General features: G+C 46.9%; 1 protein-coding gene across 1 annotated transcript in view; it reads right to left on the bottom strand.

Moving 5' to 3' along the window:
* ccdc186 (coiled-coil domain-containing protein 186) overlaps positions 1–20250 on the bottom strand; it is a 96204-nt gene that overhangs the window by 58972 nt on the left and 16982 nt on the right. The window contains exons 2-7 of the mRNA XM_080748059.1: positions 19283–19502; positions 17160–17744; positions 15697–15974; positions 12352–12478; positions 9832–9960; positions 332–544 (exon numbers count right to left, since the gene is read on the bottom strand). Of these exons, the coding sequence (XP_080604185.1) occupies positions 332–544; positions 9832–9960; positions 12352–12478; positions 15697–15974; positions 17160–17744; positions 19283–19465 (1515 nt within the window). The 5' untranslated portion in view covers positions 19466–19502. The remainder of the gene's footprint in view (positions 1–331; positions 545–9831; positions 9961–12351; positions 12479–15696; positions 15975–17159; positions 17745–19282; positions 19503–20250) is intronic.

Below are 20250 nucleotides of genomic sequence, written 5' to 3'. Positions count from 1 at the left end.
ACATTATCGCAATTATTTTGTCATAATCGTCATAATCGTGAATGTTGAAAAATGTCCGAAATAGTGGAAATAGCAGATCTACAAGCTCACAACGTAGATCGGCTATTTCCACTATCAAAGCTATTTTTTAAGTAGTAAGTCGCCAAATATGTCAGTAATTTCTTTGTATATTTAGGTTATGTGTCATATCTACCATGTACAACTTCAAAGCCAAACAGAAATGTAATTGTCAACGACAAAAACACAATTAAATCGTTAATCGCCAATTATTTGAGTGACAATTAATCGTCATGTAAAATGTCATATCGTGACAGCCCTGCTGTGTGGGTACCTTGGCGTCTAGTAGCTGTGTCAGCCTTCCCTTCTCCTGTGCCAGCTGGTTCCCCCTCAGCGCCTGGCGGTCCACCTCCTTACTGGCCTCCCTCAGCCTCTTCTCCAGCCCCTCTTTGTCCCTCCGCAGGTCCAACGCCTCCTTCTCGCCTCGCACGTACTTCATCACCATGCTCTCCTTCTCCTGACGCGCCTCCTCGCACTTCCTGTTGGCCTGGACATGCACACACACGCACACACGCACACACACACACACACACACACGGACACGCGCACACACACACACACACACACACACACACACACACACACACACACGAGACAAATTGTACTTGAGTGTAAAAGTGCAAAATAAAGTATTTGCGTCAAAGCAAACTTACAGTACCAGTAAATCAGGACTGAAATATTTCCTTAAAGTTTCAAATATTGACGATCTACAAGCTCAAAACGGGTCGCGTCGCATCTCATACAGTACTGACACGTGAAGAAAGAGGCTCAATTGGTTGATTCTGTGCATAAAGCCTATATTCCATAGGAGCAGTACAGTATAGATCCTTTGAGACGAACATACGGGTATTTCGGGGCTTGGACGAATCCTTTTTTGAAACAACACAGCTCTAACCGCTAGAGGTGCATAACAGAACATACTGTACACATAGTTAGTGCAGGTAAGTGCAGGTAATTGCAACAACCACGATCTTGTGAAAAATTGGACGCCAAATATTCGAAACGTTCCGCGATTCTGCCAATTAATCACATTCTTTGAAACACACATACTGAGTTTCCCCGGGGCCAAACGAGGGAAAAACACATGCCGTTGATCCCCAGCCTTTCCCCTGTTCACTCATACTGGGACATGACGTATAAATTATGTGTGTGCAGATTATAGGAGCTATAAAACAGAGACAGCAGCATTGGACGGGACAGGACAGGAGAAGTGAAGTGAGAGTGCAGAAAAGAAAAGCCCTGCTGTGAGCCACCGTCATGCCCTTGTGAATAAGGCGGTACATCTGCTCCCAGCACGGGTCATTGAAGAGACAGCTCTCTGTCTCTATCCATGTTCCCTCCCTATGCTAACCCCATCACCCCACACTGTTCAACAGCATGGCAGACAGAACCCTGCCGCTACTATGGCTGTCAGGACTTTAACATTTTTAAGTTGTCACAAAAATAATTAACGATATCTAGGTTGTCCTCAGACGAGCCCTCCATCCCGGTTCAACATTTTCACCCAATGCCAAATCTTGCCTAAGCTGTAATCCTGGGCTCTGCTCTCCCTCTGCCAACCCATGGGGAGAGCCCCGAACTGAGCTCATGCTTCCTTCAGTAAGCAAATATTAAGTAAGCAAATATTAAGTAAGCAATGCTCACAACGCCTCGCGTTGCGAGGCGTTGTGAGCATGTAGATCTGCTATTTTCACAATATTTATTTGCGGAACCGAGTCACATTAAATGTAATACCTACAATTCCAAGTGCTTGTCAGGGTGGGGGTCCCCAGTTCAAATATGTTCATTTTGGGGATCATGGCCTAAAAAGGTTTGAGAACCCCTGGTATAGAGCATTAACAAATTCATCCACCAGGGCCATTGACAACTCATTCTTATGACTTCCTATCTCGCCAAGCTAAATAAACTACACGTTTTTTAAAGAGAAAACAATAATAAATAAATAGAAAATAAGCGAATATTCGACTTCGGGGAACAACGTCGAATAGTGACTTTGATATTCGAATATTCTAATATTTGGTGAATGCCCTCGTACCTGATGACACAGGGGAGAGAACACGCCCCCCTCTCGTCCTGGTTCTCCATACATCATGCCAGCTCGTCATTGCTTTGTACTCCTGCAACTTTCTGGAGTACATTCACTATGTTGAATGTGGGACGTCCTTGTTGTGACCGGTGCCCATGTGTTGGTTCCCACAGCACCAGTTTGTGTCCTTGTTGTGACCGGTGCCCATGTGTTGGTTCCCACAGCACCAGTTTGTGTCCTTGTTGTGACCGGTGCCCATGTGTTGGTTCCCACAGCACCAGTTTGTGTCCTTGTTGTGACCGGTGCCCATGTGTTGGTTCCCACAGCACCAGTTTGTGTCCTTGTTGTGACCGGTGCCCATGTGTTGGTTCCCACAGCACCAGTTTGTGTCCTTGTTGTGACCGGTGCCCATGTGTTGGTTCCCACAGCACCAGTTTGTGTCCTTGTTGTGACCGGTGCCCATGTGTTGGTTCCCACAGCACCAGTTTGTGTCCTTGTTGTGACCGGTGCCCATGTGTTGGTTCCCACAGCACCAGTTTGTGTCCTTGTTGTGACCGGTGCCCATGTGTTGGTTCCCACAGCACCAGTTTGTGTCCTTGTTGTGACCGGTGCCCATGTGTTGGTTCCCACAGCACCAGTTTGTGTCCTTGTTGTGACCGGTGCCCATGTGTTGGTTCCCACAGCACCAGTTTGTGTCCTTGTTGTGACCGGTGCCCATGTGTTGGTTCCCACAGCACCAGTTTGTGTCCTTGTTGTGACCGGTGCCCATGTGTTGGTTCCCACAGCACCAGTTTGTGTCCTTGTTGTGACCGGTGCCCATGTGTTGGTTCCCACAGCACCAGTTTGTGTCCTTGTTGTGACCGGTGCCCATGTGTTGGTTCCCACAGCACCAGTTTGTGTCCTTGTTGTGACCGGTGCCCATGTGTTGGTTCCCACAGCACCAGTTTGTGTCCTTGTTGTGACCGGTGCCCATGTGTTGGTTCCCACAGCACCAGTTTGTGTCCTTGTTGTGACCGGTGCCCATGTGTTGGTTCCCACAGCACCAGTTTGTGTCCTTGTTGTGACCGGTGCCCATGTGTTGGTTCCCACAGCACCAGTTTGTGTCCTTGTTGTGACCGGTGCCCATGTGTTGGTTCCCACAGCACCAGTTTGTGTCCTTGTTGTGACCGGTGCCCATGTGTTGGTTCCCACAGCACCAGTTTGTGTCCTTGTTGTGACCGGTGCCCATGTGTTGGTTCCCACAGCACCAGTTTGTGTCCTTGTTGTGACCGGTGCCCATGTGTTGGTTCCCACAGCACCAGTTTGTGTCCTTGTTGTGACCGGTGCCCATGTGTTGGTTCCCACAGCACCAGTTTGTGTCCTTGTTGTGACCGGTGCCCATGTGTTGGTTCCCACAGCACCAGTTTGTGTCCTTGTTGTGACCGGTGCCCATGTGTTGGTTCCCACAGCACCAGTTTGTGTCCTTGTTGTGACCGGTGCCCATGTGTTGGTTCCCACAGCACCAGTTTGTGTCCTTGTTGTGACCGGTGCCCATGTGTTGGTTCCCACAGCACCAGTTTGTGTCCTTGTTGTGACCGGTGCCCATGTGTTGGTTCCCACAGCACCAGTTTGTGTCCTTGTTGTGACCGGTGCCCATGTGTTGGTTCCCACAGCACCAGTTTGTGTCCTTGTTGTGACCGGTGCCCATGTGTTGGTTCCCACAGCACCAGTTTGTGTCCTTGTTGTGACCGGTGCCCATGTGTTGGTTCCCACAGCACCAGTTTGTGTCCTTGTTGTGACCGGTGCCCATGTGTTGGTTCCCACAGCACCAGTTTGTGTCCTTGTTGTGACCGGTGCCCATGTGTTGGTTCCCACAGCACCAGTTTGTGTCCTTGTTGTGACCGGTGCCCATGTGTTGGTTCCCACAGCACCAGTTTGTGTCCTTGTTGTGACCGGTGCCCATGTGTTGGTTCCCACAGCACCAGTTTGTGTCCTTGTTGTGACCGGTGCCCATGTGTTGGTTCCCACAGCACCAGTTTGTGTCCTTGTTGTGACCGGTGCCCATGTGTTGGTTCCCACAGCACCAGTTTGTGTCCTTGTTGTGACCGGTGCCCATGTGTTGGTTCCCACAGCACCAGTTTGTGTCCTTGTTGTGACCGGTGCCCATGTGTTGGTTCCCACAGCACCAGTTTGTGTCCTTGTTGTGACCGGTGCCCATGTGTTGGTTCCCACAGCACCAGTTTGTGTCCTTGTTGTGACCGGTGCCCATGTGTTGGTTCCCACAGCACCAGTTTGTGTCCTTGTTGTGACCGGTGCCCATGTGTTGGTTCCCACAGCACCAGTTTGTGTCCTTGTTGTGACCGGTGCCCATGTGTTGGTTCCCACAGCACCACTAGTTTGTGTCCTTGTTGTGACCGGTGCCCATGTGTTGGTTCCCACAGCACCAGTTTGTGTCCTTGTTGTGACCGGTGCCCATGTGTTGGTTCCCACAGCACCAGTTTGTGTCCTTGTTGTGACCGGTGCCCATGTGTTGGTTCCCACAGCACCAGTTTGTGTCCTTGTTGTGACCGGTGCCCATGTGTTGGTTCCCACAGCACCAGTTTGTGTCCTTGTTGTGACCGGTGCCCATGTGTTGGTTCCCACAGCACCAGTTTGTGTCCTTGTTGTGACCGGTGCCCATGTGTTGGTTCCCACAGCACCAGTTTGTGTCCTTGTTGTGACCGGTGCCCATGTGTTGGTTCCCACAGCACCAGTTTGTGTCCTTGTTGTGACCGGTGCCCATGTGTTGGTTCCCACAGCACCAGTTTGTGTCCTTGTTGTGACCGGTGCCCATGTGTTGGTTCCCACAGCACCAGTTTGTGTCCTTGTTGTGACCGGTGCCCATGTGTTGGTTCCCACAGCACCAGTTTGTGTCCTTGTTGTGACCGGTGCCCATGTGTTGGTTCCCACAGCACCAGTTTGTGTCCTTGTTGTGACCGGTGCCCATGTGTTGGTTCCCACAGCACCAGTTTGTGTCCTTGTTGTGACCGGTGCCCATGTGTTGGTTCCCACAGCACCAGTTTGTGTCCTTGTTGTGACCGGTGCCCATGTGTTGGTTCCCACAGCACCAGTTTGTGTCCTTGTTGTGACCGGTGCCCATGTGTTGGTTCCCACAGCACCAGTTTGTGTCCTTGTTGTGACCGGTGCCCATGTGTTGGTTCCCACAGCACCAGTTTGTGTCCTTGTTGTGACCGGTGCCCATGTGTTGGTTCCCACAGCACCAGTTTGTGTCCTTGTTGTGACCGGTGCCCATGTGTTGGTTCCCACAGCACCAGTTTGTGTCCTTGTTGTGACCGGTGCCCATGTGTTGGTTCCCACAGCACCAGTTTGTGTCCTTGTTGTGACCGGTGCCCATGTGTTGGTTCCCACAGCACCAGTTTGTGTCCTTGTTGTGACCGGTGCCCATGTGTTGGTTCCCACAGCACCAGTTTGTGTCCTTGTTGTGACCGGTGCCCATGTGTTGGTTCCCACAGCACCAGTTTGCTGGCTGGCAGTTCTGGATGTCTTTGGCAGTGTCCTGCTATAGTCTCATTCTGCTGGCTGCTATGTTCTGGTTATAGCGGTTTAATTGTGGGTTGTTGTTTTTTTGGCATTGAACATAAGGATAACACATTTTTGCACAGGGCTGATTTGATCAATAACTTATGTATATAAAGCGTGCGTCTTTTGAATAAAAAATAAAACATTTTTAACACTCATCTTTTCTCTTCTCTAATTACAATCTAAAATTTGAACCCTTGCTGTAAAAAAAACAAAGTTGTCCATTAACAGCCCTATTTGACAATAGAGCCCATCAATGGCTTCCAACTGGCCAACTGTAGTTCTGAAGGCCTGACGTTACAGGCAGAGCTGTCCAAGAAGAAAGCATCCCCAGCTAAAAACCCCATGTTCTGTTTTCTGTCGTCCACTGAACAGTGATATTGAACTTTGTAAAGTGTGACCAGACCGCTGGCAAGCAGCTTAACCCATTCAAAACGGGTACACATTATTGAGTATCATTATTTTATGCTTTAACCAGTGAAAAATAGCAGATATACAAGCTCACAGCTCACCGAGTGCCGCACTGCGAGCTTGTAGATCTGCTATTTTTGAAAAAGTCGTGAAAATGTGTGCAAGACTTTGAATATATGTATTTTCAAAGCGAACGTTTGTAACTCAAATTTTGCTTCTGGGGGGTCCCTGGAACTAAATATTTTTGAGATGGGGTCCGTGGCCAAATACTGTAAATATAATTTTGGGAGTCCTTCACATGAAAAGATTTGAGAACCACTGACATAGTAGTCTCTCAAGAACAGACTAACTGAGCTCCAGTTAAGTGAAAAGGACCTTTTCTTTGACGATGGCTGGCCAGATTGCTGACACAGAAACATAGGGTTTTTCAAAAAACCTTAGAAGGATTCAAAAGACACTTATAGAATCGGGTCAAAATTCTAATTTTCACGACTTTTCAAAAATAGCAGATCTACAAGCTCAGTGAGCTTGTATATCTGCTATTTATCAATAGCTAAAGCATAAAATAATGATACACAATACTGTGTACCCGTTCTAAATGGCTTAAAGCGTCTCACTGCCGTGTTGACACTACAGATTTGGTACAAAAAAAAGAAAATGTGTGCGTCTCTCCACCATTCACTGAACAAGCCGTTAGTTGAAAGGAGGAAACCAGAGTGTGTGAGAGACCGTTCTGCTCCAAGCTTTGGAGATAACGCCGTCTGAATGACATTATGATGCTTTTTGCAAGCAAAAGGTCTGTGCTGGGGAAAGTGAGCTTTGTAATCCGGAATGACTTTGTGTTATTTCTTACTTAACCACTTGAAGACTTTCTAGACCAGTGTTTCTCAACCTTTTTTTCTGCATGGGCACACTTTTCATGTCCCAAGAATCCATGGGCACACCAACATAGTACGGGGGTGTAAATATCGTCACTGTAGGGAAGAAACCTTGTATCTCCAAGTTTCAAATGTGTACGTTTCTTCGCAAAGCAAAGCCCTGCTTCATCGTACGAGGCTGTCGCACAACAGTAGTGAAAACAGCAGATCTACAAGCACACATTGCCCGCGTTGTGTGTTTGTAGATCGGCTGTTTTCACTACTGTTGTGAGCCTTCTCAGGGGCACACCAAAGGTCCCCAGGCACAGTGGTTGAGAAACACTAGACTCTCTATTTTTGATTTACAAGACTATGGTCTAACCCTGTGGTTCTCAAACTCTTCAGGCTGCTGTGACCCTCCCAAAATAATCATATTTGATCTGGGGACCCCCATTAAAAATAATCTCACTCTGACAAGCCCTTGGAATTGTGGGAGTCGATGCATTGCATTTAGTTTGACTTGGTTCAACCGATAAATACAGGTGGTATGTGCATGCATAAAGTGAATGGTAAATTGGTGGGCAAAGTGAGTGGCAAAGTGAGTTTTAATGTTGTTTAATGCAATCAGATAGGACTTTTCTGTTTGGATGTATGGACTGTCAAGGCCAGAAAGTAGTGTTTTGCCACTCAGTACGCGTTCTAACATAACTTCCGGGTATGATGATGATGTCACGCACATACCCTCTATTTTGAACATAGCAGATCTACAAGCTCACAACGCCTCGCAATGCAAGCAAGTAAAACAAAGTAAACCAGTAAGACTCCCTAATCGGGAGATAAGCGACCGTAGGTCACTTATCTCCACAAATAGAGCAAAAATGTGTTTTTCCAAAATCTTCCTGAGCATGTTGATGACATGAGTGTAGACATACTGTGTAGTGATTTTCGTGATTTTAGGGCAAAATCTGAATCGGCCTCATGGTGGCGCTAGAGGGCCATGTGAGAAATGAGGGGTGGGGTCTCCGCGCCGCCAAGGCGGACGAATAGGTACCGGCCCCGGCTCTCCCGGTCGCTCCTAGCCCGAGTTACGGCATTTTATGTGAGCTGCAGTGGCAGGGGGTCCTCCACTGGGGGCGCCACCACTTTTGCATCCGTTCTGGAGCACCAGGAGTGGGTGGTCCCCGGGAATGCCCCGTGAGCAGCCCCGTTGGGGTGGTCATTTGGTAATTTTTGCACATGTGCTCATTTTTTACACTTGGGGGTCCCCGAGGGAGCTGGGGGTCCCTGGAGCTCTGGGGGTCCTTGGAGGTTGTAGTTTGGCAGGTAAGGAGTGTGTGTGCAAAATCTGGCATGGATCGGGGCAACGGTTGCGGAGATATGAGCAGGGCAAAAGTGTGACGTGTGACGTGTGTGACGGACGGACGGACGGACGGACAGACGGACACCTCGAGCAGCTTTCTGTAGTAAGTGCGACCTACGGTCGCAATAATCATTTGGAGATGCTCCAAACAACCACAGATCTACAAGACCGCCGTCCGACCCCAGAGAGGAATGCAGAGCGTGTACACTGGACTGGACTGGCGCTGCGTGCGTTGCCAAAGTCAACAAACAGTCAGGTGTCTTTGGTGTTGACTTCAGGAGAGTTATTCTAACAGACCAGTCAAACACATGTTGAATGAAGGCTCTGTTACCAAGGCTGTTGTTGTAGTTTGTAGTGGATTAAATACACTTGCCCATACGGCCCATGCCAGGGGTGGACTGGGCATCTGGCATACCGGGCATATGCCCGGCTATACAAGTGGGCCTGTGACTAGCCTCGCAGGCCATCCCGAGCTACGTCATCACCAATGTGCTTCTTTTCTCGGTCTGGTGTCCCTCCCATCGAGTCTCCTTATGGAGAACTTACTTTCTAATTTCCAATCAAAAGGCTGCATTTGGAGCGACCCGCCTCACACCGCTCCTGATTGGTCGAGCGGCTGCTGCAGCTCTCACATTTTGTAAACAAACATGGCGGACCCCATGTCCGACACGAGTTCACAAATCGCGAATAAAAGCTGCATTAAGCGAAGTTTTATCTGAAATCAACGGCATCTCAGGACTTAAAAACGAACAGTTTGCACCTTTGGAATTTCTGTCTGGAAAAGACGTATTTGATGTTCTCCCGACGATGTTTTGATGCGCTGGTGTCTACTGACGGGACCTGTCAGTCAAAGTGAGTAACTACGTCATCGCGTAATGCGTTGTCAAGAGAGTCTGGGAGTTGCGAGGCTAGGCCGTGCCCCCCCCCCCCCACCCCCCCCCCCCCCCCCCCAAAAAAAAGTAAACTAATAAATAATATTTGCAACCGAAGGTCGCAGTTTACCATGAGAAATGCATAGCTTGTCCGTGTAGACGTGTACACATGTCTATGGGTTTAATCAAATTAATTAACGAATACATTTATATCAATTAAACAATACAACTTTTCTCTTAGAAAAATGCAAATTCCAAATTCCTGATGAAGCCGGTCGATTTGACATATGGCGGCGAGTGTGTGGCGCGAAAACTGTGGGAGGAGTAGTAACATTTAGTTACTTTAGAAACAGAGAATAACGTTTCCCCAGGACTATAGTGTGGTTGCCCTGCTGGGCAACCAGACTAATATAGGTTAGTTACAGTAATGTTTAGGCTGGGCGGCCACTAAGTGTAGAGGGCCAATCCTTCAGTAGCACCGGCCCACTGAGCAGAGAGACATCACATGATTGGCCCACTGGCTTGTCTATCATCTGAATACTGGCCAGGTAGCCCAATCACAGGCTACTGTGGCCCTGGCCCATGTTGTCTACATAAACACACAGCCCTGTTTCGATTCCTATTGGCGCTTTGTTGCATTAAAACTGTAAGGTCCAATGAAACAAGTGTTATTATAGCAGGTGTTTTTACCTGCTCCAGGCGGTGGCTGTAGTCTCTGTGCACCTGCTGCAGAGCAGCCTTGGCAGCCTGCTCCTGGAGCACCTGCCGGTCCCTGGACTCCCTGAGCTCCTTCAACAGGTCCTCCAACCTGCCCTCCAGCTAGGGGAGGGGAGGGGAGGGGAGGAGAGGAGAGGAGAGGAGAGGAGAGGGGAAGGGAGGGGAGGGGAGGGGAGAGGAGGAGAGGAGAGGAGAGGAGAGGAGAGGAGAGGAGAGGAGAGGAGAGGAGAGGAGAGGAGAATTAATAGAGGGAATGCTTTTGACATCACTGTAGCAGGAAGTTATGTGGGAACACGCCTACTGAGTGGCAAAAAACTCATTTCTGCCATTGACAGCCCATACATCCAAACAGAAACGTCCTTTCTGATTGTATTTAACAAAGTTAACTCACCATCATTGTGGCTGTACTGAAAGCTTGAATTATCCTCTTTCTATCTGCAAAGTTAGAAACAGGTGGTATGCTGGGCCATTGAGTGATTTGCAACTAGCACTTCCAAACTCCAATGCTCCAAGCTGCTCAATGTTTTGCCACTCAGTCTAGATTAGGGGGGTGGGTCCCAGTGGACGTGCATACCCTCTATTCCTGATCATGTTTAACAAAGAAGGTGTAAACAGAAACACAAAAGGTCATTCATTGACTGTGTTAAAGGAGTGGTTCAGATTCATTCAATCAGGGTTATAAATAGAAACAGGTCAGTACAGTGACCACACCTGTGCTGACCTGTTTAACAGGACCTTGATAATTGTAAAAATGTGTGCAAGTCTTGGAATATATCGACCCGATTCTATAAATGTCTCTAAAATCAGTGGTTCAACCTGCCTAGTCTCGCGTAGCCATTCGACTATTCCACAATCTCCAAATGCTATATACTGTAGACTAGAGTCTGGAACTACACCTCCTGAAATCCGAGTAACGGAAGCTGGCATTTCCAGTCGAGAAAATATACTGTATTTATAAAATGTAATTTCTGATCAGCAGCAATATATATGCTTAGATGATTTTTATTTATATTAGGATAAATGTGCACAACTGTAAAAATGAAACGGAAGTGGGGAGGAGGCTTCACTTCCTCTTTATCGTGGCGGATACTCATGATCTGATCTTCTGTCTCGCAGACTGTATGACGGGAGCATTTGCAAATTGTAGGAGACAACAGTCTGGTCACGCGAGACTATGACCTGCCTAACAGGACCTGTCATGCAGTGGCTTCTGGTTTGGGAACCACTGCATCTAAACCAATCCATCTATCTATCTACCGTATTTAAACTGGGGGCCAGGAACTTCCAGGGGAGTCCCCAATGTATACCCCAGATGATCAGCTTAATGTGCAACATTGTTTTCTCACTCAACAGTAAACAAAACCAACATAAAGTATAAGTGTATGCAGGGTATCTGCACATTTATAAAGTGACAATTTAATGATTATTAACCTTTTTAAATTCACCAAATTATCAAGAGAGGATCTACATGCAGTGCAAGGTTGTTGTGAGCTTGCAGTTTAGCTATTTTCACAATATTTATCTGTGGAACCGAGTCAAACTAAATGTAATGTAATGACTACAATTCCAAGCGCTTGTCAGGGTATGGTGGAGGTGGGTCCTCAGTTTAAACAATAAGATTATTTTGAGGGCGTTGCAATCAGAAAGGTTTGGGAACCCTTGCTACGCTATAGTGTAAGACAAACAACACAGTTTCTGTGAGAACAGCTTATGTCCAGTGTGTTTACAGTAAGGTGATCTTTGACACCTCTTATCAGTTCAAACCAGGCTGGATTTGAAGCTCATTTCCTCAATCTCTTAAGCCTGCATACGAATGCTATACATGCCCTGATGAAGCCCAGTGGGTCCAAACAGGTAGGCTTTTGAACCTTTTTGGAATGAATAAAGTACCTTGATTTTACACCCTCCCTCTGCTCCTCCTTTACTTTTTTGAGGTCTCAGTTTGTTCCTCTTCTTTCAACTCTAAAGCCTGCAGTTCCCTTTAATCGCCCACCAGATGTCACTGTTTCACCCATGATTTCCCCCTTGCAATGCTCAAGCAAATGGGTTTTTGGTCGGACTTTACACTTGGTTTTATTATCTTAATAATAAAAATTGTCATAAATACTTCATGCTTTATGTCTCTAGTTTAAAGTCTTCTTTCAATTACCATATGCATTTAGTAAATTATGGTCCCATTAAAGGGATATTTTTTCTTTTAATGTTTTAATGAATGATAAAGTAGGATATGTTTCAAGGCTTCTACTGGTTCTAGAGAGTGAAGATCCGCCCTTGCTGCGGCTGCAGCCAATAGCAGTCACGTCTGTTTTTTCCTTCTTTCCGGGACCGGAACTTCAATATGGCGGATTTGATTTAACTGAAAATGTGGCTTCATTGTCTGTGAGTTCAGCTGGTTCTGGTGACTGATATTGGCCTTCTAATATGTGAGGGGGCCATATTTTTCCAATAAAATTTTTTCATTTATTTATTTGTATTGAAAAATCGAACTAATACCTTATGTACAGTGTTGATGTGTTGTTTCTCAGTCTCTGCTCGTCTCCTCAGCTCGTCTCTCATCTTGTCTTTCTCTGAACAGATTCCTACGATCAGCTCCTGATGCTTCTTGTTCTCATCCAGCAACCTGGACACACACACACGCACACGCACACATGCACGTGCACGCACGCACGCGCACGCACGCGCACACACGCACGCACGCACGCACACGCACACAAGCACAAGCACACGCACACGCACGCACGCACACGCACACACACACACACACACGCACACAAACATGCACATTTTAGGACGACAATTTTATATATGAATTGCCATTCTTACACTTGGCATTTTTAACTGTAAAGCCTAGAGCTGAAGAAAAGACGATCTACAAGCTTGCAGATCTCATCAGAATAGGGATGCTGGGGTTGAAGTGGTTAATGTGAAGGAGAAAAAAAAAAGGAAAAATAATCCACCAGGGGGTCCCCAGCTAAATGTGTTCAGATACTGTAGCGTCACATTCATTTTAAAAACGTAAGTGCCGCGTCATGAGCTTTTACATCTGCATTTTTCTTTTTTACATTTGTGCAAATCAAAAATTTCTACATCTACATTTTAACAAAAGTCTTTTCTTCTGGAGATCCCTGGCACAAGAATATTTATTGTGATGGGGGGTACAGTAGGTAGCGCTGTCGCCTTGCAGCTAGAAGGTCCTTGGTTTGATTACCGCCGGGGACGATGTGGGCGCTGGGGGGCGTGTGTTCTCTCCTCCGCGTCATCTGTGCCCATAGCCTTGGTAAAGGTATCAAGCCTGCTCACTCCTCATGCACTGAAGGAAGCATGAGCTCAGTTCGGGGCTCTCCCCAGGTTGGCAGAGGGAGAGCAGAGCCCAGGATTACAGCTTAGGCTACTGGCACTTGGTGAAAAATCATTTATAAAATGTGATAAAAATGTAGATTAAAAAAAAGAGAGAGAGAGAGATGGGGGATCCTCAGCCAAATACACATCATTTTGGGGGGTCCTTTGAAAGAGTCTTGAATCAGGGACCAACCCACAGTAGCACTCAGAGGACTGGGACTTGCATGGACGTTCTGGTGCACTTTCCTCCTCGTGGAGTTTGGATATTGAATGAAATTGAAGCTGATTATTAAGCTGTTTATTAGCATTTTTGCTGGGCTTACTGGCTTAAAGGGATCTGTGGTGTCGGTTGCAAGTCTCCAGTGTGCACATACAGTAGGGGGCTGAGTGGTTAGTGAGCCTGCCTGGACAGCCAGAGTCCCTGGTTGTCCCAGGTACAATTCCAGGCCAGGCCAGCTTTGCGTGGATGTGTGTCCCTGATAAAGACTCACTGCCAGACTTGTATTTCCACTTGTTTTTTAGTTGCACTCAGACCACCGGACACTGATCTCCACGTACGTGTTTTAGTTTTATTGCATTTTCCACAAGTTAGCGATCAGACCCATATTGTATTAAAAAAAAGTGGAATCACAGCGGAAAAGAAACTAGAGATTGATGGACGGGAGACCCCTCCCGTCCGCTTCCAGTTTATTTTTGAGCGTGCCAACGTTTGACTTTTTTGTGTGTACTGTATATGTCCCTGCAGCTGCCAGCTCAGCAGCTAGATTGATATTCATATTATGCATTTGTTATATTGTTGTTGATATTCTGACATGTTATCTTGTTTATTATAGTGATGTATTATCTGCTTATTGTAAGTCGCTTTGGATTAAAAGCGTCTGCTAAATGCCTAAACTGTAAATTGTAAACTGTACCCGAATGAATGAATGTTATTGAGCACTGGTTTCAGTTCACTCGGCAAGCCGATTTGGTCGCACCACAGCATTTATTGACAGTCGCACAGGTGCTCCCAAATATATTTCAGGTGCGACCATTTGTGACCAAAGCAGTCGAAATTTCACGCCCTGGCTCAGTGCTCACGGCCGAGTGTGATTTCTTTCATTTCTAGACTTCCTTGTATCGCGTCGCATCTCGGGATTACTGGGATCTTCTACAGAGAATAACTTTGGCTAGGAGCGGCCAAAGGACTGACGTTTTTATTTTTCCACTGAAGCAGGGAAAATGTGTGCATGTCCGTGGCCGTGAACAAGGGGGGGAATCGATTGAAAAATAGGAACATAATCTGTGACTACTTGAAAAGGTAAGATAGTGGTTACTAGGGTAACAGGAAAAGCCGACCTAAAACAAAGCCGACCCAAACTCGTTTCAAAACGAGTCTGTAGCCTTAAAGTGATAGTTCACCTATTTTTGACATGAAGCTGTGTGAAATACTTGCCATTAAAATAGTGGTTACAAATGTATTAATCCATTACCAGAGTCCCGTGGTCAGAGTTCTGGTCAGTTTTAGATGAATATAAAGTAGTTCCGGTGATTTGGCAGGGGCTCATGGCCCAATCATTAAAAATTGATGAATCCACAAAACTAGCGTCATTTGTATTGTTGACCTATTTCTACCAAATAGACCAACTTTCGTTCAACTTTGACCCCTCTGTCACATGGTACTATTTTTTGTGTCCAGTATCACTACGCCGCTGCAACGTATTTCCCCAAAACAAGGTGCTTTGCAGTAAGCTGATCAGAACGAAACCTCGCTCTATATGGTAGAAATAGGCCAACAATACAAATGACGCTAGTTTTGTGGATTAATCTATTTTCAATGATTGGGCCACGCCAAATGGCCCCCACCCCATTGGAACTACTTAATATTCATCTAAAACTGACCAGAACTCTGACCACAGGACTCTGGTAATCAATTGATACATTTTTAACCACTGTTTTAATGGCAAGTATTTCACACAGCTTTATGTCAAAAATAGGTGAACTATCACTTTAAGCTAGATGCAGAATAGACCAAAATCTAATCTTTGCTTCTGGGGGTCCCTGGAACAAAATATTTTGCGATGGGGGTCCGTAGTCAAATACATATCATTCTGGGGGTCCTTGACATGACAAAGTTTGAGAATAAATGATAGCAACATAAGTTTATTTTCAGAAAACTGATTTAGAATACATTTGTAGAATGTGCCTATCAGTGGTTAAGGACCCCCAAAATGTGTTTTTGGCCGCGGACCCCCATCTCAAAATATTTTGTTCCACGGATGGACCCCATATCGCAAAATATTTTGTTCCAGGGACCCCCCAGAAGCAAAGATTAGATTTCGGTTTATTCTGCATCTAGCTTAAGGCCACAGACCTGTTGGGAAACAAGTTTGGGTCGACTTTGTTTTAGGTCGACCTTTCCTGTATTCGGTTACTAGTAGTTTGGTTAAATATGCTAATTGCTCCCCACACAAGGTTTCTGCCCGTGCTGTGCTGTGTGCAGCCCTCCCCCCTCCTCACCTCTTGATGGCCTTCTCCTGCTGTGCATACTTCTCCCAGACCACCGCTGACCCATCCTGGTCCTCCAGAGGCAGACCGTTGGAGGAGGGGGAGGAGGAGGAGGAGGGGGGCTTCCCCCCACCGTGCTGCAGAAGCTCCGCCTCCAGCTCGTCCAGCAGGGACTCCTGGGATCCGCAGCGCTGGATGTGAGACATCAGTCTGCGGCTGCAGTCCGTGTCGTACGGACTGCTGGACGAACACACACCGCTACGCACAGCGCTGGGGGTGGAGGTGGGCGTCTGGGGCAGGGTTAGAAGAGTTAGAGAAACATTAAAAGCTGAGACCGATGGTCGGATTATATAAGGTTTTTTATGCTGTAAATTCTTTATTATAGACGAGAAAACGCGTTTTAAGCTTATGTGAGCTATGTGTTACCTGAGACCTGTGACCAATCTGTGCAAGTGTGGTTACCATCTCAGATCAAAGGTAATATTCAGCTCGTATGAGTTTCATTTTTGATCGGTCCATGCTGACCTCATGTTTGTGTGAAAACACGGACCAATGAACATGCTAATTTTTTTGTTAAATGCGATGTGAAACTGGCGAACCAATCACAAGCCTACGTTAGATTGGTCTGTGAAACATAGGAGCGGTTTGCGCCACTCAAAAATGTTTGCTTTAAAAGTATATTCAAAGATTTACAAAAATGTTCATGATTTTACAAAAATAGCAGATCTACAAGCTCATAGCCTGGCAATTGCTATGAGCTTGTGCAGATGTTGTTATACCATTGAGGTAATTTAGTCTGGCTGCTTGCTCAGGGGATAAAATTGGATCTTGACCATCTTTTTGTGTCAGATCCTGTGTCCAGGTGAGACACGATCTAAAGGTCTCTAGAGCAGGGAGACTAAACACAACCACTCCTATTGTATACGGTGTTCCAGCATACAATAAGGTCAGACTAAAAAGGTCCTTTGTCCATCAGTCCACTTTGAGGCTTAATCAGGAGTTTGGCCAGGGGTAGAAAGCTGAGCGGTGGACATTGTTCTTGTCTTCATGTCTTTGTGTTCTTTTGCGTTATGTCAAATGTGCTTCTCATACGTGGCTGCTGGGTCGCAAGACAATAAAGTACTATCCACAACTTTCCAACGTCCCATCATGCATTGCACAGAAGGTGTTCCGGCAGCTTCCGGCGCCGTAGCCGAGTGTGATCTACAAGCTCACAACGGTTGCATCTGCGACGCGACGTGAGCTTGTATGTCTGTTGTTAACCGGAAGTGTCTTACAGATAATGCTACAGTGAATTCTCGCGGAAACAGGTGGATATCATATCATATATCACATAAATTATATTGTATTGACATAATCTACCATACAAACTCTACCAGACATTGTATTCCTTAAAAAATATATTTGAAATAAAAATAAGATAAAATACATTTCAAGAATTTCATGCCCGTTGTGGGAACCCTGCTAACACTAACCTTGGTCAGCGGGCTGGAGGCCAGGCCGGGGTCCGAGCCGGGGGTGGAGGGTCCGTTGGAGATCCCCGAGGTGGAGTTAGAGGGCGAGTGTAGGGGCGAGGGGGAGGAAGAGGAGGAAGACATGGGCGGGGGGGTGGAGGTGGTGATGGTGGAGGTGGTGATGGCGTTTGCGGCCGTTCCGCGGTCGCTTGCTAGCGACGGCTCCTCTGCGGCGCGTCCCTCAGCTAGGCTTAGCGGCTGCAGCGCGGCTCTGTCTGGGTCTGTTGTCCTCGTGTCCGCAGTGCAAGGAGGGTCCGTCCCCGTCCCCAGAGTCAGTGAGCTTTCTAACGTCCCTTCCAGAACAGACGGTGAAGAGCTCTCTACCACCTCGTCCGAAGCGCTGACAGCGCCTGCGGCTACGGCTACGGCGGGCGATGGCGGTAGGTGGTCTTCGACAGACACTTTACCGCCATCTACTTTTCCTTCTTCTTCTTCTTCAGGAGTCAAACCCCGGCCCTCAGACTCCGTCCCACTCTGACTCGGCACTCGTGACGATTCCGTCCGGGTTTTCGTTACGACCGAGACCTCGGTAGCGTCGCTGTTGACCTGTAGAGGGAGGTGTGATTATAGTTAATCAAACTAATCCATTTTATTGATTATAAAAGAAAAAGTGTTTTGGATATTTGGGCATGTCATTATAGCTTAATACTGCAGATAGTTATTTCTTTAGAAATGAAAATACTACAATCTTAAGCTATTTTCACATGACACCACTGTGCGATATCGAAGTATAAAATAATCAGGGGTTGACACCAATGGTTGTCTGACTGCCTGTGGCAAGTAAATAAAGTGTTTGGGCAAGTGGAGTTTGCTTCCAGGTTGCCCGACGGGCAAGTTTAAATGGGGAAGCAACGGTCTTCATTAAATATTATTGGTTATTCATGAAAGAACAAATAATGCTATACCGTTTTACAAGTAGCAGTTGCGCTCATTCAGACTTTCAAAGTGACTGTCGCCACATAGCAGTTATCGAGTGCATTAAACTTTGGGACGATGGCATCATTGATTCTGCTGATATGCGGCTGGTTTTGGGACCGAGCCTCAGCGCCGCTCTAAATACACCAACGAAGAGGACGCGCTTTGGAGTGTTCAGGATGTAACGCTCCAGTTGGTTTATAAATGGCCCCAGGCGGTGATGCCATTGGTGAGCGCACCTCATGCCACGTTCTGCTGGTGCACAAGTACAGCTTAGAAATTCAACTCGAGCCTGACGGGACCCGACGGGTCGGCGCGGCACAGGCTGGGCTAAAACGTCCATGTATATGACGGGCTATGGGTCGGGTCGGACTTTTATAATCCGGTAGGCAGTATCATGATGTCTCTGTGACTGTGTAAACTGCGCGCTCATAACTCTATGGCTGCACCGCTGCGCTGTTGCGCAACTTGACAGTTGAGCGTGTGTGAGTGTGTGTGACTGTGCTGTGTGTGTGTGTGTGTGTGTGTGTGTGTGTGTGTGTGTGTGTGTGTGTGTGTGTGTGTGTGTGTGTGTGTGTGTGTGTGTGTGTGTGTGTGTGTGGCTGGCTGCTGTGATGTGTGAGTGTGTGTGACTGTGCTGTGTGTGGCTGGCTGCTGTGGCGTGTGCATGCATGCGCTGCCAGCGCTGGTCGAGCAGAGCAGAGCGGAGGACATCGTTGAAACAGTCCAGCGGAGGACATCGTTGAAACAGTCCGCAGACACTTTTTGTATCCTAATAATCATAATAGACGTTGTGTGAACGTTGCAGCTATAATAGCCTGCTGCCTGATTTAGCGGCGGTTGTCAGCTGTGTTTTCCAGCAAAGCTTTTTGATTGACTGATTGAAGAATTAGGCTCCAATGTTTATTTGTTCCATTATTAGCACGGTACTTGCTACAATGTCTTTTATATATATACATATAAAGTTGGAAAAGGACTCTGTTCTTAACAAATCACCAAACAAGAAAAAAGGCTGCTGCAGCAATTAAGCTTGTTTATAATGTCGGGCTGCGGGCTGTGTCAGTCTCCAATTATTGTCAATTATGTATCGGTATGTATTTGGGCCGAGCTCGGGCTAACGTTCTGTCGGGCTGGGTTGGGCCGGGCTCACTTTTTAAACCCTACAGTACCTGAGGAGCACATTGGTCTGGGTGCTCCCTCTCAGCCTCATCTCCACTGTCCAAACAGACGTCCTCTTCCTCTTCTTCATGAGTGTGAGACAGAGACGAGGTGTCCAGCTGCTCCTCTTCTTCATGTGTGTGAGACAGAGACGAGGTGTCCATGGAGCTCCTCTCTGTGGAACCTTCCATCATCACAGCGTAGCGGCCACGGACCTTCTCACCTCCACATCTGAGGACCACAAGATGAACAACAACTTAGACCAAGGGTCTTCAACGGGGGGTCCTCAGAGTTACTACAGGGGGGCCTCCAAATCTTTGTGTGATAGAAACCTTTTTATATTAACCACCCTAGTGTCCATTTTCGGAGAACTTTGGCAGAAAATAGTAGATCTACAAGCTCGTAGCTGAGCTTGTATATCAGCTATTTTCACTTTTTCAGCAAAGAGGTTTGGTGTAGAGGGGAAAAAGAGCAGACCAAGTACACAGTGAAAGGTCAAATGTATTAAATATTGACAGTTCAAGTGGTTAAATATCTGAAAACACAAATTGACATGAATCCAAAATACACTGATGATTGTGCTGTCAAACAATGCAACTATATGAATCTATGAACAGCTTGTGGGGGGGTCCCTGCTTCATCTCTCTCTCTCAACCTTGGCCTGAAAACATTGAAGACCCTTGCCTTAGACCTACAACAACGTAGACCCAGGGACCTTCAACAGGCAGGGGGTCCGGGACCCCTCTAGGGCAGGGTAGTGATTCCCAAACTTGTTTGCTGGAGATCCAAAAGAGATGTCTCCCCCAAGACCAAAACTATTGGAAAAAAGCTGATGCACAATAACATACATGCTGGTGTCTGTCGTGCTCCAAACATAGCTGATCTACAGTGCAAGCTCACAGCGTGTTTTTTCCCCATGCAGCCAAGAATAAATCAGGCATTACGACGGCATCATGGCCCTGCCAAAAATACATTTTGG

This window comes from Nannobrachium achirus (assembly GCF_963921795.1).
Source record: "Nannobrachium achirus genome assembly, chromosome: 18".
NCBI lineage: Eukaryota > Metazoa > Chordata > Actinopteri > Myctophiformes > Myctophidae > Nannobrachium > Nannobrachium achirus.
This window is presented reverse-complemented; position numbering and strand designations above follow the sequence as displayed.